The following is a 26,209-nucleotide window of genomic DNA, read 5'->3' as shown; positions in this document are numbered from 1 at the left end:
ACCACAGCAGTTTGAAAACAGAGTATGAAAAAAACCCAGCTCTGTTCTAGATGCTTCCAAAAATAAAATGATTCTCTTCTTCAGTGTAGTTTTTTAAAAGTTTGCCTTTTAAAAGAAAACTATTGCTTATTAAGACATTAATTTATTGATGTCTCAGATTTCTCGGTTTTAATATCTAATGTAACAATTGTTGGTTGGTGATACTGGTAAGTGAGAGCTTTTGGAATCTTCAGTAATTAAAGCAATTTCAGAAAAAAAACATTTGTTTTATGTTTGTGAGTATTTTTGCCTGTCTGTATTGTGTGTACCACATGGGTGTCTGTTTCCCACAGAGGCTAGAGGAAGGTACTGAATTCCCTGAAACAGTAGTTATGACTGTTTGTAACCCACCATTTGAGCCCTGGGAATCAAGTTAGTTCCTCTGCAAGAGTAACAGGTGCTTTTAAACTCCTAGGCTTTCTCTCCAGGACCTAGGACTCTTAAGTACCTTTAAAGAGTAAAAAGACAAAAATAATTTTAAAAAGCTGTTATAACAAACATGTTTTTCTCAGGGAGCAGTTCTAAAGCCAGAGCTAAAAAGAGACCCAGTCAGTACCAGAGTGAAGTTAAAGATCGTTCCTCATCTCCTGCGTTCTAGACAAGCTGCTGAAACGTTCCCAGCTAACATTCAGGTAATCTCTATTGTCTGGAGGGAAAAAGTGGTTTCAACAAATAGCTTTACTTACCCCCGAAATGGAATCAGTGAATATTCAGGAAGTAGGCATATATATATATATATATATATATATATATATATATATATATACATACATACATATATATATGCTGATATATCATGACTAACAATTTTATTTATTGATTTTAACTGTGTAAATTATTATATAAAAATATACTTTGAATATGATGGTAACTTCATCCAGACCAGTTTTCTAGTCTCATAGGAAACAAAACTAGGCTGGAGGATGGTGGTGCACTCCTTTAATCCCAGCACTTGGGAGACAGAGGCAGGCAGATTTCTGTGAGTTTGAGGCCAGCCTGGTCTAAAGAGTGACTTCCAGGACAGCCAGGGCTACATAGTAAGACCCTGTATAAAGCAAACAAAACCAAAAACCAAACCAAAACAAGCAACAACAGAGTAGAACAAAACAAATAAAAAAACCAAACAAACTAATGTGTGTGTGTATCTTCAAAAATATTATCATAGTTATGTAAATAAGAGGCAGTGGGCAGTTCTGACTTTGCCTTCTCAACATCCTCACCTTCTGTGCTTATAGATGATATTAGCTCACTGTTGCTTCTTTTTTTTTTTTTTAAAGATTTATTTATTTATCATATACAAGTACACTGTAGCTGTCTTCAGATACACCAGAAGAGGGCATCAGATCCCATTACAGATGGTTGTGAGCCACCATGTAGTTGCTGGGAATTGAACTCAGGACCTCTGGAAGAGCAGTCCGTGCTCTTAACCTCTGAGCCATCTCTCCAGCCCTCACTGTGCTTCTTGATGTAATGACTGCAGAAGTCTTTCCCCTTGTCTCCTAGCCCCATTGAGTCTGTTTTCTGTGTTGACACCAAACTATCTTTGTAGTGGGAAATTATTGACAGTGTGGATGGGCGGGTACTGGGTGGGTTAAGGGTACTAGATCCTGCAAAAGGTCTTATTTTTAACCAAGTTACATCTGCCTCAACCCTCAAGGCAAATTTTTGGTAATCTAATGTATTTATATTAGTTCATGTTTAAAATTATGATATAATGCACTTGACATTTGCTGTCTTAGTCATTTAATACAGTTACACTGGCTTTAGAAAAATCCATTGCTACAATTCTTTTCATCCTGTAAAACTGAAACAGTTTATAGAACATTATCATTGTTCTTTACCCCCCTGCCAATCATTATTCTGGCTTTTGTCTCTGAATTTCAGTTCTTTATGAATGTCTCATATGTGAAATTTAATAGTATTTGCTTGTGACTAGCTTGTTTGAGTACAATGTCATTGAGGTCTATCTGCTGTAGCATCCTGGCATACTTTACATTTCAGTTTTTATATAATGCTGCCATGAACACGAATCTTCAGGGATCTCTTTGGAACGTTGTTCTCAGTTGTTTTCTGAATAGATTCTACTTCTGAGTTGTTTGATTATATGGTAATTTTCAGGTTTTGAAGAGTTGCCATACTATGTTTCTTGTTGGCTGTATATGATTCACCCTTTCTCCATATCTTAGTAACACTTAGTTTTCAAAGGAAGTTTCACAGGGAAATGGTAGCCTCCCTAGTAGATATGATGCCATGTTTCTTTGTAGTGTGCTTTTTACTGTTCTCTTCCCCCCCCCCCTCTCTCTCTCTCCCTCTCTTCCTCTCTCCCTCTCCCCCCCCTCTCTCTCCCCCTTTCCCCCCTTTGCCCTTTTCTCCCCTCCCCCCCGCTCCAACTCTCCCTTTCTAGTTTTGTTTTTCAGATGGGAGCTGCTTGCTTCCTTGCTTAGACTTAAGAATTTCCTAGCACAATTCCTAGTAGAATTGTGTGCCCTACTCCCCTCTCTGCTGGGATTTGGTCTCATTTTGGCTAGCACAGGGTGTGTGCATGCTGTCATAACCACAGCGAGTTCATGTGTGTAGCTTGTAGACTCCTTTTTATGGCAGGGCAGCATTCTGTCTTGGCCTTGGGTTTGGACTGTTGCAGATCCTCCATGGTGACTGCAGGGTTGACAGTGAGGGCAGGAGAAGGCCCCTCCTCCCTCACCAAGCTGTGCCCAGTTGTGTCATGTCTCATCTATGCATTGAGCCCAAACTGGTTGCTGCAGATCTTCAGTTGTGACCTGGAGTGTGATACTGGGAACCCCTACGCTCACATATATATTCTATATTATGTATAAAATGCCTGTTAGATTGTTCTTACACCTAACCATGTTTATGCTGTTCCTCAGCTACTGTCAGTGCTTAACAATGACTTTGGGTTTGTCAGTTAGCAGTGAGCATCTGCTTCTACAGTTGCTATTATGCTGCTTCTACAAGAGAGATTTTTTAAGTGTTGGTAGCAGATAAGATAGTCATAATTTTATTGGATTTATTATAGAAGTTCTTCCCATTAGGGTGTTACTGTTTAAAGGTGTTTGCTGCCAAGCCTGACAGTCCTGAGCTCAATCTCTGGAACCTACATTGTGGATGGAGAGATCTGACTCTTTCACATTGCCCACTGATCTTCCACACGCATGCCATGAAATGCCCCCACCACCAATAAAGAAATATAAAACAATAAAAAATGAAATGACAAAAATATAATCCAGTATTAGACTATTTTTGGACCTGGTGTTTTAAAAATCATTCATTTTATAATATGGCGAGGTGATAAAAGGATTAATTCGAATGCTGATGTTTTATAGAAGAAAAAGATTTATGATCCACATATGATATGCAATTGTTAGGTGTTTTCCCTGTTTGTAACAGAGGTGGAATATCATATACCTGTCAAAGGTGTACCAGGGAAGAAGAGGCTCATCTGCATAGCAGCTTGAAGGACTATGTGACTGACGGGGGAAGAGAGGCAGAATCAACTGTTAAGTAGAATGGTGATCCTGTCATTAGAAATGCGAATACAAGGAAAAGTAGAATCTTACGGAAGCTGGGCAATAAGTTTTGAAAACACTTAAAACTGGACTTATTTTCAAAACACAAAATTACTAGAAATGTTATTTAAACCCTATGAGATACATGAATATTTGATCCAAAACTTCTGGGAGATGTTCATGTATATTACGTACCATCTTCTGAATCAGAATGATCAGAACACTACCTAGGAAATGGTGCTTGGAGACTGGTATCTAAGTTGGTCCGTGGCCATTTTTCCTGCTTATGGAAACAAGACAGATCTGCAATCATTGCAATGTTAAGGAATCCATTCTAGATGTGGGAAACTGAGGCCTTTATCACCTAGAAGGATGAAATGGACACATAAACACCAAGCCATAGACTGGTGAGGTACTGTGGTAGAAGCCAATGCCTACCAATACAAGAAAGAGTGTGTTCAGTGGGAAAAGAGGTGTGACCTGGAACATTGTAGGTACAGTGGCATGCTTTAGTGAATAGCAGGACATGTGGACATGTTTATTACAGGAGAGGGAGTCTGTGCTGGATATGGGTTAAAGCAGCAGCATGAGAGAGACCTAACCATGAAAACTGTATTTAAGGAGCTTTTGTTCACATACAAGATGTGGGACCAGAAGGGGAAAATTCCTAACTATTCACCAGTTACTAAGAACAAGATGAGATTACCAGCTTCTGTTCTCTAAGCTTCACCCATTATTTTAGTCTTTGGAATATTGGTATGAGGTAGGTGTTAATAAAATTTGGGGTTTTTTTTGTTTTGTTTTATGGTTTTTAATTTTTTTTTTAAGAATCACAGAACATTTAATTGCACATTAAATTCACATCCATCATCAGACACTGGGATTATATTGGCCACTTCCACTGGTCAGCAGGGGGTCCTCCACCAGTGGCTCCCCTGGCTTCCATTGCAACATTTTTCTTGCCAGGCTTAGTTCTTTTTCAGCCTGAAGAATCACCTCTTCTACTTCACCACCCTGAAGCAAGTTTTCTAATTTTTTAACATCTGGTTCCAGTTTGACCATATCCAGCTTCTCACTGGTGATCGGTTCTGTGTATTTTCTGTAGGCTGCATGTTTAGGAAAGTGCTTCAGAAGATCAAGAAACTTTGTATACAATATTGTTAGTCTCTCGTGTGGTGTGTCGCAAACGGCCAATCCCACCAGACCAGTAGTCTTCTTCACCAAGCCTGCCATGACTCTTAAAAATTTTTTTTATTCAGTATATTTCAATCACATTTTTCCCCTCCTTCAAGTCATTTTAGAGTCTCCCTACCTACCCAATCCAGTGTTGGTTCTTTATCTCACCTCTCAACAAAATAACAGCAAATCAAAGAACATTCCTCCGTACATACTATAGTAACCTCCAAACAAAAATCAAAGCAAACAGGCAAAACACCAATAAGAAAGAAAAAAAAACCTCCATGAGTTTGTTTGGTGTTGTCCCGCTATTGGGAATGTGGTTGATGTATCCAGTGACGCTCCACTGCCAAACACTGATACACTGATCTTCCTTCTGCCAGTAGGTACCAGAAGCAAATAGCTTCTTGGTTAGGGGAGGGACTTGATGTCCATTTCCCCATCTCTGTGCTGAGACCCTGTCTGGCTTGTACCTGTGTGGGTCTTGTGAGTGCTGCTACAGTTTCTGTCAGTTTATCAGTGCATCAATATCGCTATGTCTGGAAGACACTTTATCATCTCTGCTTTATAATCTTTCCACCTCCTCTTCCTCATAGTCTCCCAAGCCTTGATTCTTGGGAAGAAAGAGCTGCTTTTGTGATGTGATAGTGAGGTACTTATCTTTTTTTTTTTCTTACCTCCGAATTTTATTTGTAGTGATGATGGGTGTAAAAATTTAAATATGAGACAACCTGGTCAAAGAAAACATGCCAATCCTACCTAACAGCCTTAAAAGTGGTGTTTGCAGAGTGGGATCATACCATTGCACACTCATTCCTGAAGTGCAAATGTTGCTATAATTTAATGCTGCTTTTGATTCATTTTCACAAATTAAACATTACACAGGATTGAAAAGTACACCCAGGGCCTTTACCCATGTCCCAAAGGCCCTCCCATTCAGTCTTCTTCCAATGTTAACGTGGACCCCAACGTGTTCATTGGAGTTTAAATTTACTTCCCACAGTCAACAAAGTATACGTGAACAGAAGCTCTGTATATAACTATATAAAGAAGACTGCATCATAAAGTCCAAGGGATCCAGGTGACATGAATATATCCGCAAACTGTCTTTACCATCCCCTTCTCTGAAACACGACATACGTGTGCTTCTTCCTGGAACACAGTCAAATGCTTCTACATCTTTGATTTCACTGTGGTTCTAGAGAAAACTCCAGCGTCACCTGACCTTTCCAGTCTATTGAATGAAAAGGCTGGTTGCTACTCGGACTCTATAACCTGAATGACGCTGACCCTGGGAAAGGGAAAAGTCAGTTCCTCTTCTGCCCGATTCCAGCCATGCTGCTTTCCTTTTTTTTTTTTTTTTTTTAAGATTTATTTATTATATATAAGTACACTGTAGCTGTCTTCAGACACACCAGAAGAGGGCACCGGATCTCATTACAAATGGTTGTGAGCCACCATGTGGTTGCTGGGATATGAACTCAGGACCATAAAATTTGTTAAAAACAGCAAACAAAGTAAAAGATAGGACCAGTGACGTGGCTTATCAGGTAAAGGAGCTTGCTATCACACCCAAGAAACCTGAGTTTGATCCTTGGAACCCACATAAGAGAATAAAAACTGACTCCAATTATGTGCTTTTCTGTCTATTAGCACAGGGGATTTTTCTCTCTCCGCCATGGCTTGATTTTCTTTTGGTGGTAGTAAATGAAGGTCCATTCTACAAGTAATCCCAGCTGAGTTTGTATTTTGAAACTGAAAAACACTTGGTAAATTCCTAACTTATATTATCATTTTTGGATATATAAATAATATTTTACCTTTTAAAATTGGTCAGCTAGTGTTGTTCAGTATAGAAACTATACTTGTTTTGAGGAGTGTGGTGTAGTGCAGAGGTTTGAATCTTGTTGAATCTTGTTGAATCTTGACTGCTATTTGAAAATGCCAGAGTGTTATTTGTTAATGGGTGTCTTTGACTTTGTTCATTTTACATAGGTGGTATATGATGGACTTTTTGGCACAAATACAAACTCAAAGTTAAGAACATTGTCCCTGCAGTTTGTACATCACATTTGCATAACGTAAGTTTTATTTTATCTTAGAAACTAATTAACTATTCACTTTTTTTAGAGTAATCAAGTTTCAGATATTTTTCTTCCATCTTTCCTAACAAGCAATTTTTGTTTATGTTAGAGGGCTTCCTCCCCCCCACCCCCCCTCCGGAGCTGAGGATTGAACCCAGGGCCTTGCACTTGCTAGGCAAGCGCTCTACCACTGAGCTAAATCCCCAACCCCTCCTTTTTTTTTTTCAGATTTATTTTTATCATTTTAAAATTAGTTGTACTGGATATGTCTGTGTGGGCATGTGCATGTGTGTGATGGTTCCTGCAGAGTCCAGAAGAAATTGTTGAATCTCCTGGAGCTGGAGCGGCAGCTTGTGAATAGTTTGTAAATTGCCCAGTGGCAGTGCTGAGAATAACACTTGGGTTCTGTGGAAGCCAGCAGTACAAGCGTTTACTGTTGAGTTATGTATCAAATCTCTAGAAAGATTCAGTTCTTAAATAATGTTTAGTTTCTTTTATTGCTAATATTTTAAATGATCTTCTGAAAGGATATCTTGATTTTTTTTTTTTTCAAGTTGCCCAGAAATCAAGATTAAACCACTTGGTCCTATGCTTTTGAATGGTCTCACTAAGCTAATAAATGAATATAAAGAGGTAAGTGACTTGTCTTAAATTTTAGCATTTCATAAAGTATTTAATGTAACAAATCTTCTAGGCCCATCCATTGATATAGTTAGTTTGGCATTGACCTTTGTTTCTTAACATTTTTATTTGAAGTGACAATTTTATATACTATTGCCATTTTTTTGCCTTTTAAAGAATAGTTGTGGGGCTGGAGAGATGGCTCAGTGTGTTAAGAGCACTGGCTGCTCTTCCAGAGGTCCTGAGTTCAAATCCCAGCAACCACATGGTGGCTCACAACCATCTGTAATGGGATCTGATGCCCTCTTCTGGTGTGAGTGAAGACAGCGGCAGTGTACACATATAGATAAAATAAATAAATCTAAACAAAAAGAAATGAAACAAGATTATAAAGTTTAAAAAAAAAAAGAATAGTTGTTAAAACTGATAATATCTTTAAGGATGTCATCACTTTAAGCCATGTATGGAAGCGAATATACTTTATGATACATGTATGTCCTATATAAAATTGAAGTTAAATTAATTTTATGCTTTATTTCTATAAAGAACTATTTACAGTTGACTTAAATAGTGTTAATTATTAAGGGGCTCAGATTTTACTAATTTATAATTTTATCAAAATATATATATATATTCAGTAAACTTTTGATTCTTTAAGTGGTAGGATTTCTTGGAGTGTAGAGTTTCAATATGTGATTTTCTTTGCTACGTTTCTTCCACTCTTATATATCTTGAATATGCTAAATAGATAAAGGATTAAGTCCAGGTAACATTGAATTTCTCAGGCTTAGTTAAACATGAGTCCATCTTTGCAGTACTTGAGATCAGTATCTAAAGCTAGAGTTGTATTTGCATCCTAGGTCTGTTCTTTGATGAGCTACTCAAGTTGTTTGGACTCTTGTTTATAGTATTCTGAAAATGAAATGTGTTAGCAAAGTTGTTTAGCATAGGCAGGACACGTTATTTAGATATTACAGATGGAACTGTTGATTTGTTTATACAATTTGGGATCAAGCTTTTTTCTTCCATTGGATAATGCTTACCTGTTTTTTTTTTTTTAAAAGCATTAGAAGTTAAAGTAAATTTTTTTGCGTTGCTTTTTGAACCCTGACTGTCCTGGAACCTGCTTGTAGATCTGGCTGTCCTTGAACTCAAGAGTTCTGCCTGCCTCAGCTTCCCAGTGCTGGGATTAAAGGCGTGTACCATCCCAGGACACTTGGCCATTTTTCCCCTTCAGGGTCTAATACATTTTAGCATTGTTTTATGGCATAGATTATGGTATAATCAGGTGCTTTAGAGTGGCTGGTAGAAATAAAAATGCTTTGAAACTTTTAGAGAGAAACCATATTGCAAAATAAGTTTCAGGTGGGTTCAACCTTGTGGATTATGATAGGTATGCATGTAGGGTAACCCAAAATTATAAACTGACGTAAAACGTACGTGTGTGTGTGTGTGTGTGTGTGTGTGTGTGTGTTCCCTCCCTCCCTTCTTCCCTCCCTTAGTCTATACCTCCCTCCCTCACTTTGTCCGTCTTTCCTCTTCCCTCCTTTTGTAACTCAGTTGCAGATTAGGTGACAATCATGTTAGCAAGTTGGACATTCCTGACCCAGTCCAGACAAAACACAGAACTGAATCTTACTTCCAAGTAGCATTTACAAACTTTCCCAAGAGATGTCAATAAGTCAATAAGTTGGTGTTCAGCCATTGGACGCTGAATTCTAGGTCAGATGGACAGTGTTTATCTTATAGCAGTTTTACTGTGTTCTGAGTAATGCTGATTCTCAGTTTTTGCGACGCTGTAAAGCTCTGTCTATATCTTAGGTGGACGCTACTTACTTTCAAATGACTCAGATCTCATTAATTTGCTATAGTATAAGAAATGAAAAGAAGCCATTTATTTTATTATAGGTGTTTAGAAAATTGTACTTATGTGTATTACAGTTTTGTTGGGGGAGGGAAGATAAGGGATAAATTTCCCAATAAGTCAAGTGTATTGGAAATTAATTTGGTGTTGGCAGAATACATGGTATTGAAAATACGATGAAAATAGTGCCAGATAAGAGAAGTCTTTCATGTGTGACCAGTGTATTTGGATGCAAGATTTTGTTTGTATTTTCTTGTGTTCTGGGTTAGGATTTTTTTGTGGTTTGGATGGTATTATTATGTAGGACACTGACTGAAAAGTAAAATAATACATGTGATTGTGGCAAAAGGACTTGCCGTTTATTGCATTTTTTTGTTGCTTTTTTATTATTTCAAGGACCCTAAACTATTGTCAATGGCGTATTCAGCTGTTGGAAAACTCTCTAGGTGAGTAATGTTTTTTCTTTCATTTTTGCTTTTTTCTGTGAGAGATAATCTGTTGGAAAATGAGAAAAATTTATCTGGTATTAATGGATGGAGAATAATTTGCTATGATTCCAATAGGAAATGTATTTTATAGCAATAAACTAATGTCTTTTTAGAAAAGATATGAGTCATTTAAGTTTGAAAAATATAATATAATCTTAAATTTAGTTTTCTAATTAAGTTTTAAACGTAATTGCGTCAAAATAGGTTACTATTATGCTTGCATAATAGATTACAATAGACATTCAGTTAACCTTAAGTGTTCTTGTTGCTTCTTATCACTAAATCTTTTAATGCCCTCTGATAGTACTTGTATTAGAACATGAATGATCCTGTTTTCAAGGATATGTCTATTTCCATCTGCTCAATACGATCTCCTCACTTCAGTTCCTTCTGGTGTCATGTTTCTTCACTCACACTGGAGGGGACAGATGAAATGTTGTCAGTGGTTCCATATGCTGCTGTGCTCCACACACTGGCTGTGCATTGCTCTCCTTTGATATAAAGGGAAATAGGATTCAGAAGAAAGTCACCCAAGGTCATTTTACAGCATGGGATTGTCACAAACTTTGTCTTTATATCTATCAGCAAAAAGTAGGAAAACCTCTTACTATGACAGATTTTCATTTAACTTGTAATTTATTATCTCGTCACATTAAAATCAGGAAGATTACCTGAGTATATGGAATATTATAGAAGGAATATCTGGAAAACATATATGTTAGTGGAGGATTATATAATTGAAAAGTTAAATAATCACTTTAAAAAATATTTGGTCCTGGAGAAAGTAAGCTAATAATACCGACATTCAGTGTTGTGAAAGTGTGAGTTGAGGAATGTTTCTATATATAGCTTCTTTTTCTCTCCTTTCATTCCATTGAAATTTATGATAATGTTATTCATACATTCTCTTACAGTCGAATGCCTCATTTATTCACTAAGGATATAGCTCTTGTACAACAGCTTTTTGAAGCCCTGTGTAAGGTAGGGAAACATTGTTAAGTATATACTTCTTCATGGATACTTTCCTGAAAGTCAGCAGGAGAGAACCACCATTTTTACTGCCTTTATAGGAAGAACCTGAGACTCGACTCGCTATTCAGGAAGCATTGTCTATGATGGTTGGAGCTTATAGTACCTTAGAAGGAGCACAGAGAACTTTAATGGAGGCACTTGTAGCTTCATATTTAATAAAGGTAGGCCCACCTATATGAATGACAATGGCCAGAGGTGTGTGTGTGTGTGTGTGTGTGTGTGTGTGTGTGTGTGTGTATTTTAGATTAACTTTTTTGTGTAAATTGTCCATATCATTTTCAGTAAGTGTGTACAGTTACATACTATTCCAAACAGGATAAATGAAAAATCCTCTTTCTGGTTTTCTTTTTAAATATGCAATATACTTTAGTATCTCTAGTCATCCTTTTATATACTGGGGCACCAGAACTTACTTTTTTGTATCTAACTTCCTTGTTACCTACCTTTCCTGATCTTTCCCTGTCCTCTATTTTTCTTTTTTTTTTCCGGAGCTGAGGACCGAACCTAGGGCAGCGCTCTACCACTGAGCTAAATCCCCAACCCGCCCCCCCGCCCCTCCCCCGTCCTCTTCTTTATCTGTAAACTGGCTATTCTCAGTTTCCATGAGAGCGACTTTCTTAGAAAGTTGTCTTAGGAAGACTGACAGGACTCTTAGAGGTATGGAGTGAGATAGTGAGGCATTTGTTTTTCTCTGCCTAGTTAACCTGTTTTGTAGTTCATTCGTGTTGCTGCATTTGACAGTACTACTTTTTAAATTGTTTTATAATTCTGAGGATTCAACCCAGGGTCTTGCTCAATTACAAATACTATGCAAATACACTTCTACTGAGCTTATTGCCATATTGTATAGTGTTTAGAAGGAAATTTGATTGTTTTTCTCTGTAAAATTTTGATTATTAAGAGGTATATTGGTTGTATTTATGACTTATGATCGGTTTTAATTCTTCATAATGGAAATGAGGTTTTGGGTTGAAGGGAATATTTGTAGGTATTTTGGAATGTCTATAGTATGTGTAATATATAAAATATAGATTATTACAGGCTATATATATTCGTAACAGGTATACATTATAGGTTATATGTATATGTGTGTTATATGTAACATATATATGTTATATGTATATATAACCTGTAATAAATAATAAAACATTATCGAATGTTTGCCTTAATTAGTTCTTTTTCTTTTATTTTAAGAGATAGAGGAAATTGAGAAAGGTAATTAATAGAATATACGGATGAGATTAACATGAATTTTTTTTTTTAAAGATTTATTTATTCTATATAAGTACACTGTAGCTGTCTTCAGACACACCAGAAGAGGGCATCAGATCCCATTACAGATGGTTGCAAGCCACCATGTGGTTGCTGGGATTTGAACTCAGGACCTCTGGAAGAGCAGTCAGTGCTTTTAACCACTGAGCCATCTGTCCAGCCCCATGAATATTTTTTTAAATTAGACTACCATGATATATTTAAGCATGCAATGGAATTCTTAAGAGGGTCAGAAAAAGCATCTGGTGTCTACTGAAATACAAAGAGCAAATTATATGTGTTTAGAAGCTTGCTCTGTGTGTGTGTGTGTGTGTGTGTGTGTGTGTATGTGTATATATATATATATATATGTATATGTATTGTTCTGATGAGCTCTTGGTGTGTTGTTTGTGTGCTTCATGGTCTTATATCATAGCAAAGTCTTAGACATATCTGGACGCTCATTAGAACACTTAAACATTTTTCCAGAAAATCTTACGAGTAGGAGTGATGCTTGCTATAATGCTTGCAGATAATGCTTCTGCTCACTTAAATAAAATCAAGTAGCAGTGTAACCAAGACAAAAATAAGCTTCTTTTTTTCATAGACTGCTTTTAAAGTAACCAAAACCGTAGGTTAAATTGTTTAATTTAAACTAGTCTTTAACATCATTCTTCTTTTTGTAGCCCAGGGAATGTAGATAGTATGAATTTCAGAAGAATAAGGCATATATTTCTTGATTTTTTTTTCACATACTTCACTTAGCTTTGTGGCTGGAGGAATATGTTGAGGGAAGGTATGTAGAAGTAAGCCTTTAGCATCAGTAAATTAAACTGCCAGTTTCATACATTTTTAATCTAAGTTATGTGAATATATTTGCATAGTTGAGTTTCAGCTTTGAAATCAGTTGTTAACCAGAACAAATCTAAGAAAGATAGAAATTTTTTTGTTGCAAAATTATAGTAAATAAGGTCAGATTCTGTTCCTTGTAAAACAGCTGAATTTCACTTTCTCTTGATTAAGAGTCTACAGCTGGGGAGATGAGGCTAGTAATGAAAAACCTCACAATGACCCACCTCCATGTGTGCACTGGAGATGTGTGTGTAGAGATTCTTTGTAGCTAGGATCTTTGTAAGTCATAAAAGCGCTCATTACAAAATGTTAAATACTTCTAAGCAGCATGATTCAAGGTCTTCAAAAGGGCTAACTAAGTAGTAGAGCTTGTATATAATAATTGTGAGATCTGGGGTTAATATCCAGCATTTCCTATCCCCTCAAAAGAGAGTTCTTGAACAAATGATTTTTATTTGTTTAGACATACATTTATTGATATGTTAAATTTGATATGTTAAATTTGACTTATGGCTGGATGGAGATGCTGATAATTGAATTCTTTTTTTGGGGTGTTTGTGGGTGGATGTCTTTGTGTGTGTGTTCAATAGCCTGAAGTTCAAGTTCGGCAAGTTGCAGTGAAATTTGCCAGCACAGTGTTTCCCTCAGATCATATACCTTCCAGATACTTGCTCCTACTGGCTGCCGGAGACCCGTAAGTTTAACAAGCTGTCAATTTGAATTTGGGTTACCTTTAAGTATATTTAAAATTACTAAAATTTATGTTGGTTGTTGTGTTGGCTTATGAATTTAGAAGTAATTTATTAAGGAATTCAAAGTATACCCCTTCAAGTAACTTGCAGTCATGTAGCTATATATTTATGTTGGGTTTGCTGGGAGTTGAACTCAGGAACTTTGGAAGTGCAGCCAGTGCTCTTTACCGCTGAGCCATATCACCAACACATCGTAAGATGTGTGAAGTACTCTAATATCTGCCATAATATGTTCTTATTCCTTTTAAATTAGATCATCATTTTAAAGCCACATTTATGATGAAGCACTAAATAAAATTAAGCTTCCTTTTATCACTTGCATATCCATTCTATATACTCTGTGGTCTTTTTAAAAATAACAAGAAGTTACTTGATAACTGTTTGAAAATTTTAACTAGTTCAGTTTTATGCCTTTAATATCCACTTTTGGTATAAATTTTATACCAAAATTTGTATACATATATATTTTGTACACACACACACACACACACACACACACACACACACACACATATATATATATGATCTTTTTGTTTGATATTTTACAGATCCTCTACTTCTGATTTCTGATCTTGATTTTTTTTCCCTTTTTTATTTGCGTTTCAGTTTGGCACCACTGGCTTGGATTGTTAATCTTGATTTTGTTGACCTTTTTTTTTTTTTTTTTTTTTTTAACCCCCTTTTCTACCTTAAGCTTTCTGACTACATGCCAGATTGCTTAGGGTTTTTGAGCTAATGTAAGATTAGAACAAGATTTCAATCAGGAACTTAGACAGACTTTAGCTGGTGTTTATTTATACCACACACAAAACAAAACAAAACATGACTCAGTATTTTTCCTTTTTAGTTTAATAAAAATTGTTCTGTTCAAGTGAGAGCTCCCGACAGTGTGAGACTCTGCCTGGTCATTCCTTCCTGTCTGCTGTTAATTAGGTGCTATCAGGAATTCAGGACCAGCCCAGAGGTAGTTAAGGAATATTCAAAAGACTTCTGTGGTATAGAAGCAAAGCTGTGAGGTCATTTTCTTGGTGTCTTGAAATAGATTTTATATTGTATTACTAATGCCATTCATTCACCAGGTTTTGTAGATTTGTAGGCTAACTACTGAGATGTGTGAGAATTGAGGGGGGATACAGAACACAGGATGCTCTACTATTTCTAATGAATGTTATAGTTGTTTGTGACTTAGTTTTAATAAGAGTAAAGCATGCAAATAGAGCTTGTTTTACATAATGAGTTGTTGTAATTAATTTGTCTTGTTAGCAGTGCATGCCAAGTGACTCTGTAGATTGCATTAAATTATGAAAAGGATATAATTTTTTTTATATTTAAGCAATATAGCCAAAAGTATACCCAAGACATTTTGTTAGAACCCTAGCTATCAAATAAAATTTGTTTCCATTTTTCAAGTGTTGACTTTCCAGTTAGTAAAATTTATGTTTTACTCTTACTTGTCCATCTCAAAGGCGAGAAGAAGTTCATGGTGAAGCACAGCGTGTATTACGGTGTCTTCCTGGTAGAAACAAAAAGGAGAGTGCTTCTAAGCAGATGCCGTCTTTTCCAGAAATGGTGTATTACATTCAAGAAAAGGTAGGGATTTTAACTATAGGTAATTAGTTTGAAACATTTAATAAATATTGAAAATCAAAATCAGCATTTTAGAAGTACAGTTGCAATAATTAAATAGTAAGGTTCCTAGGAATTACAGTATTTATAGTAAGAGGAAACCGCAAGGTAAGGAGACAAGTATAATTTTTACATGCAGTTAATTTGTTTCTTCAAAATATGAATGACTTGTAATTCCTTTAGTGCTTGTTAACATTTTGAGTATGTTGAAAAAAATTTTCCTTCGGTAAGGCATAGGTAAAAACAAATCTTTAAAAAAATTAAATTTTCTTGTTGTTCTTATTAGATACCAGGTGTTATAAATTTAAGGGTGCTTTAGAGAGCAGTTGAGATTTTCCATGATTTTTATTCCATATTTTGTTGTAAATCTTCACTTTGTACAGTGTTTCTGCAGCTGAATCAGAGCAGTGGTCTTCAGTGCTGACTTTTTACCTTGGTGTCACTTTGATTTTGTTAGAGCGTAATTACATTTTTGTGAGAGGGACAGGACACGCCCTGGGAAAGTGTTTTGTTCACACTGGAGGGTTAGCTAAGTGCACCTGTGGCTTTTGTAGTAGATGTGAATTTGATTTCCAGGACCCATGTACTCCTGCCTGTGGCTATTGCTCCAGATGATCCAGTGCATCTGTCCTCTGTGGGCACCCGCACTCACATGTGCATAACCACATCCAGATAACTTAAAATGATAAATAAGTCTTCAGGAGTGGAGAGAAGGCTGAGCAGCCAGGAACAGTGAAGAGCATTTGCTACCTTGCAGAGGATCTGAGTTTGGGTTCCTGTGTCCACATGACGCCTCACAGTTATTTCTAACTCCAGCTCCAGGGGATCTAACACCCTCTTGCCTCCAAGAGCTGTGCATGCATATGGTACACTTAGATATGTTCAGAGAAAACATGTATATAAATAAAACAAGAATAATTAATTTTTCTAAAAAAGAAAAACTCTTTAAAAAGGCAAAAGGTACCGAGAGATGGCTCAGGGGTTAGGAGCGTAAGCAGCTCTTTCGGAAGACTTGCGTTTGATTCCCAACATCTGCATGGTGGCTCACATTCTTCTATAACTCCCAATTGCAGAGGACATGGATATGATGCCCTCCCTGGCCTCGGTGCACACACACATTCAGCCAAACACCTATACATACATATATATGTACATATGCACACACATACAAACATACAAATGCATATATGAAACAAAACAAAAATCAAAGATAAATGCAAATGATCAGAGATAGAGATAGCTGTAAAGTTATTTTCAGCTGAATAAGAACAGTTAATTTTCAAAAATTTAATTTGTTTTGGGATTATTTTTATTAGGCTTCCCATCGAATGAAAACTCCAGTCAAATACATGACCGGAACAACTGTCCTTCCATTTAATCCAGCAGCATTTGGAGAGGTAGGGCTTGAGCATCTTTGTGTGATGACTGTGAAAGCTAACACCGTACCTGAGCTGTTGTGTCTGACCTTGTTGCTTTATAGGTAAACTTGTACTATGGTTGCAATGTACTGGTAGGTTGTTTATTTTGAAAAACAAGACCTGCATTTGGTAACTAGTTTTGTTTTAGTTTATAATTAACTCGAGGTTCTCTACCCATACCCAGCCCCTATACTGGGAATCAAATGTGGGGCCTTAGACATGCCAGGAAAGTACTCTACTGCTGAGTCAGTCCTAGGTTCCCAGCCCCAGGAAGAGTTTTGCTTGTTCTTATGACAGAACACTTGGTTACTTTGTAGTAAGTTGGATTTAACTCCTAAAGCCAACGTACTATTGAAGTTGCTAGAGTTTTCCAGGTTAGAAAGCAAAATAGGATTTATCACATATTTTAGGAGGATTAAGTTACCACATCCATTAAGGTGAATTTTATGTTTTAAATTATTTAAACTATTAAATAGCAAATAGTCTTGTTTAGAGTAAGAAGATGGGTGGGGCGGAATTCCTTGGTAGACTGTATACTTAGCATCTGAAAGAATATGACTTCAATCTCAGCATGAAGAAGAAAAAAAGTCAAGCTTTTTACTTTCATTAAAAAACATCTGGATTTGTGAAATCTTGTAATACCTTTTGTTAAATTATAATAATTTAGTTATCATTGAATCTTGCTTCCTGACTTCCATTAAGATTTTGTAAAGTTTTGTGAATAAGGGTGGGGATGTAAAAACTGAAAATTATCACTTTGACGAATATGCCCCAATACTGATTTTTTAAGAAGCTGATACTTTGGGGCTGCAGAAGAGCTGGGTTTAATTCCCAGGACCTACATGCAGCTTATTTAATTCCCAGGACCCACATGGCAACTGTCTGTAACTCCATTTCCAAGGGATCTGACACCCTCACACCAATGCGAATCAAATCAAATCAAATCAATTTTAAAAAAGAAGCTGGTATTTCTCATCCTTCTTGTTTTAGATAGTTCTGTACCTGCGCATGTGCCTGGCTCATAGTGCAGGGGTGGTGCCCACCTCTCAGAGTTTGGCCGATATGCAAGATCATGCTCCAGCCATTGGACGATACATACGGACTCTAATGTCAAGCAGCCAGGCCACAGCTTCATCTTGTAACAAGAGTGGAGAAACCAACCCTGTTCAGATCTACATTGGCCTGCTTCAACAACTGTTAGCAGGTGTTGGAGGTAGGAAGCTAATCATACTAAGAAAAATACTAAAGCAAGTAAGCAAAAAGTTAATTTTACTTTCTCTTCAGTATTTGCCCATCTGCCTTAATGGATAGGTTCCAAACTCATGGTCTCACAGGTGACCCTGGTTAAACTCTGTGGGCCTCAAAATAAAATAAAAAGACAGTAATTTGGGAGAGCTACTTGTAGGGAGAAGATAGTTATATATGCGTATGTGTGTGATGATAGGGATGAGAGAAATAATGGAGGGTTGAGGGTTACACTAATCAGAATATACTATATAAATAGATGAAATTATCAAGGAAAATTTGGTAACAATTTACAGCAGAACTATTCCAACCTTCTTGACTTCTGTAACTAAACACTGACCTTTGTTTACTTTCTAAGCCTACCTGCTTGATCCTTGATATATTTTTCATTTCAGAAAGAAAATGTTGATGTAGATACAGATTTTGTCTTTAATATGTAGAGTGTAATTTTTCGATTTTTAGGCCAGAATTTGTGTTTCAGCAGTAGCATTATATTTGAGAGAAATTTAGGGGTTTCTGTATAGAAAGTGCATTCTCTTTTCATGAGAGTTCAAATGGTTCTAAATTCTTACTTAGGTTTACCAGTCATGTACTGTCTATTGGAAGCTGTGTCGGTGTATCCAGAAAAATTGGCTACCAAATTTGTAGACAAAACAGAATGGATCAAGGTATCTCCTTATGTTTTTCTCTATGAATTCAGATATTTCAAACTAATCGAAACGTTTTGGTCTTCCTACTAGTCTTATGCCTTTCACTGCCTTCAGGACATTTAAAAATTCCCCACAAGCAAATCCTTACTGAAAAGCATGTAGGCTAACATTGCTCATGACCCATCTCCATGATGCTGGGAGACGAATTTAAGAATCATCAATTTAAAAAAGTTATTTTTCTTCTTCAAAAAATAACATTTTATAATAATAGGTATACATATTTTGAAAACACTTATATTATAAATTTAGTTGTCAGTAAAACACCTCTTTTCTGTAATTGTATACTGCCTCCTTAAATCTTTTCAATGTTCTACCCTTTTCTTGTTTCTGACAAACATGCAAAGTACATTAATCGTTTTATGGGGGAACCTTCTGTTTTACTTATGCACATAAAACAATGCATTTAAAATGATTTTCTTTCTTTTATAGAAAAGATAGTGCACTGTTACACAGTTTGTACCTATAATGGGTAGTAGAGCCTGTAGTTCATCTTATAGCTGTGGAGAGAACTCCCATTTATTTTAGCCTCACCATTATCCATTGCATGGTTAATTCTGGATCACGGCTGCTGACCACTTAGGATACTCATGTTTTCATGACTAACTACTATATAATTCTGTTTTTCATACAAGGAAATGTCACACTTTTTTTTTATAGCTAAGAGTTTTATTGTATTTCATGGAAGAGATGTAGTAGTGAGAAGTGTACTTTTATATTTCCCAGATGTGGAGGACATGGTGTCTGTGATGTGTACAGTGCCCAGTTTTCATGCAGGCAGCACTGTGCATGTGGCCAGCTAGGTGGGAGTGCTACTCGATCAGGGTAGCACTGCAAATGTTATCAGGTGTAGCAAGTAAGAATGTAAGTTACATTTGAGTCTTAGATTAGACATTTTAGTGAAAATATAGCCCATACAGTTATATACCTCTGTTGTGCTTTGTAATATAGTTCTTTTTGGAAACTGTAGCTTGAGTTATAGTAAAGTCTATGGATTTTATCTTTAAATGTGAAAAAGGGGATATAGTTTGTCAAGAGAGAATACTTTTGTATTTCTCAAGAAAAAATTTGGTCTCCTAAAAGTGCTTCTTGTTTTTTTTAAAGGCTTTTTATTCTTTGTGAATTTTTTTAATTTAAACTAATCTTGTGAGTATTGATTTCTTAGTAGAAGATAAAAGTTTTCTATGGGGGTTGGGGATTTGGCTCAGAGGTAGAGCGCTTGCCTAGCAATCGCAAGGCCCTGGGTTCGGTCCCCAGCTCCGGGAAAAAAAAAAAAAGTTTTCTATGATCTGAAGAGAGACTAGACTATGAGTTTGATTCCAATGCCTGTTATTTTGTGACTTGTGAACAAAAAATACAGTTTGACTCTTGCATTTTATGGTCTATAGGATATTAATGCTTTTCACTTTATTAAAAAAATTTTATGCTGGATTTTGGAAACAGGACTTTACACATGGTAGATAGGTGTTTTCCCTCTGATCTACAATTATAGTCTCTTTATATTTTTAAATAGTTGAAAAAAAGAACAAAGGACATTATTTCATGACATACAAACTGTAGTTCTCATTTTTTTGGAACCCAGCTGTGTGTTATCTGTGCCTGCTTCTGTGAACTGCAGTGGCACAATGTGGTAGTCTCAGCAGTGACTAGGTAGCCCATCTAGCCTGTTTGCTCCTCCACACAAAAAGATTTGCTGATCTCTATTTGAAATCAAATGTATTTATTTTATCTGTTTCAAAGTTTTGTATCTCTTTATGAAAATGCAGCTACGATTTTTATATATAATTTCAACTCATAAAGTTTTTTCATTTAATTTATCTTTAATTAAAATGTAATTATCATTCCTCCTTCTATTTTCTCCTTGTAGCCCTTCCCATGTTCCTTCCAACCTTTCAAATTGGTAGCCTGTTTTTCTTTTATTATTATTTCATATATATATGTGTGTGTGTGTATACATATGCACACATACATACATATACTCATATAATTTAATATTTGTTTTTTATGTGTATGTCATTTTAGGGCTGACCACTTTGTATTAGATAACCAGTCAGGGAGCTCATCTCTGAGAGTGGCTAATTCTCCCTCAGCAATCATTGCTTGCCTGTAGTTTTTTGTCTAGGGGTAGGACCTGGTACTATTTCCCTCTTGGTGTGTTAGCATGTCTATTGATGTTGTCACTGTTTGCATCTTGTTAATTCAGTCATTTTGAAGAGAGGCAGTCTTGGTATTCTGGCTCTTACAACATCTCTATCCATCAACTGTTTTTGCTATTATGTGAGCTAAAGAGGCAGGAACTATGCTGCAGATGTATCCATTCATGCTGAGTTTTCCCCCACAATCTATTGGTATTTTATTTGCACTATGTTCAGTTATGGTTTTCTATAACAGTCTCCATTGTTCTAGAGAGAAGCCTTTTTGATGAGACATGATAGCTGTACTTACAGTGATAGGGACAAGATTTAGAGTGTGGTTAGAAATTATCCTGGTGTCAGTAGTGCTAGTATATTCTCTTCTAAAGTCTGTGACCTCACCAGTCCTGGGCAGTTGGCTAACTTTCTGGTACCAGGAATAATTTTCCTCCTGTTGAATAGGTCTTGAGTGGTTAGCATGGGTGTGTGGGGACTGCCACTCCTGCACCTTTATGGATAGATGCCTTATCTATCGTGCCAGTCATTGTGATTAATAGGTGTCTCAGCTGAGTAGGACTGCTAATTGTTTCCCTCCCTTTGTAGCTTTCATAGTGCTTTCTGGTACTGTGGAAGCTAGATTGCAGGAAGAAGGATTTCAGGTTAGATCCAGTTCAAATATATTAAGCTTGTTCTTTCATAATTTCATATGCATACATAATTCTTTCTGATGGTTCTCTCCCTCATTCTCCTTTATCTTCCTTTCACCCATATTACCATCCCAGCACCAGCCTCTTTCCCATATTTATTACTTTTGATTTTGTTTTTGCTTTTCGTAAACATTTAATTTAACTGACCATGTGTGTGACCTTTGTATTATAACTCTCCATTGAAGCCTTTCAGAGTATTTTTTGTTTTAAAAAATAGCTTTTGCATTATTTTTTCATGGATACCAATAGATTGAGTGTTAAAATCTATCATTTACTTTTGTACATGTTAGCTGTCAGCAGGACGATGGTTATGATAGTTATCTATTTCTTTTTCTCTTGCTCAGAGCTTGATGAGTAGCAGTAAAGAAGAAATGCGTGAATTGGCGGCTTTGTTCTATTCTGTGGTTGTGTCAACAGTGTCTGGAAAGGAGTTAAAGTCAATGGTAGAACAACTGATAAAGGCCACAAAAGACAATCATGTATGTTATCAGTTTATCTTCTTTGTTATTTAAATAACTTTGTATTTTAACAAAGCACAGAAACTTGCATCTGATATTTAGGCACTGTTATTAATCATAAAGGCAAAGTTTGGTTTTTTTTTTTTTCATTCCAACAGATTTATCACACTTGAGCTAAGTACTGTTATGGCAAGAACTTAGGAATTGCTTTGCTAGAAAGCATCAGTTTCTGCTTTGAGCCTGTAAGATAGTGAAAAAATATGAAAGTTTGACTTTTTTTACCCTTTCTTTCAGTTCTGAAATAGGTGAATCTCACAGGACCATCTTCCTAGATTAGGAAATTTACTTATAAGGTTGAATTTACCTGATTTTGTTAGATCTTTTTGAGCCTGGGTCTCACTGTGTAGTCCCAACTGCCCCTAGACTTGCGATCTTTCTACCTTAGCATGTTCCACCACATCTCGGCCCCATTCTTCTTCAGTAGACGATAGGGTTTTACAAAATATTTGATAGTACTAGTTTTTAGGTTTCCATTTATAAAGTAAACTTACAAATTCTTCGCCTTCATAAGTAATAATTGAGATTGTGATGATTTAGTCATTTCATTTAACAGATTTTAATTGTTTCTGAAAAGTACTGTTTTTAAGGTACTGTGCACATTGTAGTAGGTAATTAATTGGGAATCCCTAGAACTGCCTGGTGTCCAGAATTATTAGCTCTCCTGCCACATCTCTGCTACCACTTAATCATAGTACCTACAAGAAAGCAAACTTTATTAGTATAGTGCTTACTTGTATTTGAAGATTTTAGCAGTTAGAAAAAGGACTGCTCATTGTATTTTGTTGGCAGTATAGAGAAGAGAAATTAATTACTAGCTATATAGTGATATAAACAAGAAAGTGTCATGGATTGAAGTGATGCTCAATGGGTAAGGACACTGGCTGCTCTTTGAGAGAACCTGGGTTCAATTTCCAACACCCTCATGGTTACTAAAAACCATATGTAACTCCAGTTCCAGGGAGTAGACATCTTCTGGTTTCTGGAGGCATTGCATGAGCATGGAACAAAAGCATACATTCAGGCAAACACTCATACACATAAAATACAACTAAGAAAGTATAAGGACCATAGAGGCTTATTTTAAATGTCCCACAGCTGGAGGTTTTATGAGATTAAGGTACCTAATTCTGGATGTCAGTAAAGATCCAGCTTAATTTCTCAGAATTCTGTTAGAAACTCTTGTTAAAAATTGCCATTGCCTAATTTTGATTCATTGACTTCCAGTAAAGGCCAGAGTAATCATTTTCTTTTTTAGTCATAGGTTTATCAGGGACATTATCCTAACAAGTTATTTCAGTGTATTTCTTCATGTGTGAAAAAGAAACAGTGCTGTTACATTGTTAAATTCAGAGCCCTGAGGTACAACATGGATCCTTGCTTGCCTTGGGATTCACGGTGGGAAGATACTTGGCTAAGAAGAGAGTGAGAATGGCAGAGCAGCATGACCTGGAGACAGATGATGACCTCTTGCCTGAACAAGAGGAGGTCATTCGGAGTGCTACAGAAACAATAGGTCAGTGTGTGAACTGGTTTGCGTGGCTGCTTCAGGTTTTCAATTATTTTAAAATTTTAATATGGTATTTTTGTTTCTTCTTATAGCACTTGTAAAGGCACAAGCTTTTCCATAAAATAATTTCTGTTTTTAGTAAAAATGAAAGTGTGTGTGTGTGTGTGTGTGTGTGTGTGTGTGTGTAAACATGTTTTTATATTCCGGTGCCACTTATGGGGAAAAAACTTAACATTCAAGGACTCTAAGCCTTATTGCCATGGTATCTTACTGTTGCATAATGTCAACAAATGGTCAATCAGAAAACGTTATAGACCTTGATTTTCTGTTGCTACCTTAAATAATTAGTACATAGCCAATTGGTTTAAATCATAAGAATAATTAGTATGTGATTCTCTTGTGTCTAAATATGCTTACAGGTTCATTTTTAGATAGTACATCACCTCTGTTGGCAATTGCTGCCTGTACAGCCCTGGGTGAAATTGGCAGAAATGGTCCTCTCCCGATCCCCAGCGAAGGATCTGGATTTACTAAGCTGCACCTGGTAGAAAGCTTACTCAATAGAATTCCTTCCAGTAAAGAAACAAATAAGGCAAGCCTTTTCATTTCTTCCCCTTGTATAATTCTGTTTCTATTCATAGCTGTATAATCTAACAAGACTGGGTTATTATGATTATAGTCATCTTCCTATATTCATCCATGCACACTGCAGCTAGAGTAAGGTTTTATTAATGTGTTAAAAATGATAAATAAGAAACTTTGATAAACTTAGCATTTGCTTTGGAATCAGGGAGATGTGTATAAACTATTTTGTGTTATCTTTTGACCTAGTTATTCTAATTTAACTCCTTTAACAGTTAGACTTACAGTAAAGTTAAAAATTCATTGAATAACCATTTTTTTTTATACAAAAGCTGGTTAATAAAATACTAGTTTCACGATTTGTATAATTTTAGGGCAGTTCTAAATCTTATTTTTCCTACAGCCAGTTTTGTTTGAAGCAGAATGAATAATCTGAGGAAAAGAACAGTTGTAGGTTTTTTGTTTTAAATTTTTTTATTAGATATATTTCTTTACTTACATTTCAAATGTTATTTCCCTTCCCGGTTTCCTGTCTGTAAGCCTCCATCCCTTCCCCTCCCTCTACCCCATATGGGTATTCCCCCCCATACATTCCCTTTACTGGAGGTCCAACCTTGGCAGGACCAAGGGCTTCCCCTTCCCCTGCTGCCCCAACAAGGCTATCCTCTGCTACTTATGCAGTTGGAGCCCTGGGTCAGTCCATGTATAGTCTTTGGGTAGTGGTTTAGTCCCTGGAAGCTCTGGTTGGTTGGCATTGTTGTTTTTATGGGTACAGTTGCAGTTTTTTTAAGTTGAGATAATTGTTTTCATAGACATTAAGACATTCTTTATAATTAAGTACCTGATGTTGAAAGAAAATGATTTAATGAGTAGAAAATATCAGTTTACTATAAGTTAAAAAGATTTTGTAATCTTCTTCTTGGTTTAGCTGTCACTTAAAACCAAAACAGTCACACGTGTCACTTTCTTTTTAACTATCATTAACCAGTCATCATTAGCCATTGATAAATAATACTGCAATGTGCCCATGGAATATGCTATAAGTTTCTCATGTATTAAAATTAAGACTTTAAAAAGATACCATGAAATAGATATAGTTGTCTTTTCTGTGAGATAGCAGAGCACGACTTTCAGAGAGTTGATATAATTGCCTAAAGGATGCTAGGTAGTAGAGACAGTTGGTTCCTGGGTTCTCTGGGCTTGTCAACCACATTTGCGATGTTGGCAGTTTACATGGTAAGCCTAGGGCTTTCTTCTTAGTTTTAATTTTTGAAGATATGGGTCCTTAATGGGCTTAATTTTCTGTTTTTAATGTCTTTAATATAATCTTGTAAAACTGGGTGCTTTTGTGACAACGTAGGCATCAGTACCTGAGACAGGCTGCCTCTTCCTGCCATCTTGGGAGCACTGTTTTTGAAGTAAAGTTTCTGTTTGTTTAAACTTAAAACAAGAATCTGTGCTCTTCCAGATGAAAGAACGAGCAATCCAAACATTGGGCTACTTTCCCGTTGGAGACGGGGATTTTCCCCACCAGAAGCTCCTTTTACAAGGTCTGATGGATTCTGTGGAGGTATTTATATTTTTAGTTATTCAAATAAAATGTGATTTTAGTTGTTTTGTTTACTATGAGATTTTAGAATTTTGTTTTATTAGGAGGTTATTAATTTAGTGTCTATGTTAGCACTCGCATGCAGTGTTCATAGAGGCCAAAAATGGGAATTGGATCCCTTGAAACTGTAATTACAGATGGTCATTAGTTACTGTGTGGGTGCTGGTGACTGAACCTGGGTTCTCAGGAAGAACAGTCAGTACTCTTAAGCACTGAACCATCTCTCCAGCCCATACTCTTGAGATTTTTTTTTTAAAAATTTAAACATTTGTTTCTTTATCAAATATTTAATTTTGAGTTTTAGCTTTAGGTTTACTACTGTGTTAGATATACATAGCTCTGTAAATTGCATGTCTGGGAAAGACTCTAATTGTTTTTGAGCGAACCATGGTGTAGTATAAGTAGAAGAAACCACTTAGCAATCTTTGGGGAGTGGAGACTGGTTCTCTAGTTGTTCTTGAGTTGCTGATGCCTA

The 26,209-nt window shown here is 36.3% G+C and overlaps 1 protein-coding gene and 1 pseudogene across 9 annotated transcripts in view; one reads left to right on the top strand and one right to left on the bottom strand.

The window, feature by feature from the left end:
* The window catches only part of Ecpas (Ecm29 proteasome adaptor and scaffold), a 111,920-nt gene that overhangs the window by 49,687 nt on the left and 36,024 nt on the right, over positions 1-26,209 (top strand). For all 8 annotated transcript variants that reach the window (NM_001431168.1, NM_001431170.1, NM_001431167.1 and 5 more), the window contains 15 exon segments: positions 552-671; positions 6,735-6,820; positions 7,378-7,456; positions 9,705-9,754; positions 10,711-10,777; positions 10,867-10,989; positions 13,522-13,625; positions 15,150-15,273; positions 16,626-16,706; positions 17,718-17,940; positions 18,549-18,640; positions 21,863-21,997; positions 23,387-23,549; positions 23,963-24,135; positions 25,594-25,695. In NM_001431168.1, coding sequence (NP_001418097.1) covers positions 552-671; positions 6,735-6,820; positions 7,378-7,456; positions 9,705-9,754; positions 10,711-10,777; positions 10,867-10,989; positions 13,522-13,625; positions 15,150-15,273; positions 16,626-16,706; positions 17,718-17,940; positions 18,549-18,640; positions 21,863-21,997; positions 23,387-23,549; positions 23,963-24,135; positions 25,594-25,695 — 1,722 coding nt within the window.
* Positions 4,349-4,801, bottom strand: Ndufa5-ps4 (NADH:ubiquinone oxidoreductase subunit A5, pseudogene 4; annotated as a pseudogene). Its single transcript, XR_015620902.1, has one exon. The product of XR_015620902.1 is annotated as an NADH:ubiquinone oxidoreductase subunit A5, pseudogene 4 (transcript).

Source organism: Rattus norvegicus, chromosome 5 (genome assembly GCF_021556685.1).
Source record: "Rattus norvegicus strain SHRSP/BbbUtx chromosome 5, alternate assembly SHRSP_T2T, whole genome shotgun sequence".
Taxonomy (NCBI): domain Eukaryota; kingdom Metazoa; phylum Chordata; class Mammalia; order Rodentia; family Muridae; genus Rattus; species Rattus norvegicus.
This window is presented reverse-complemented; position numbering and strand designations above follow the sequence as displayed.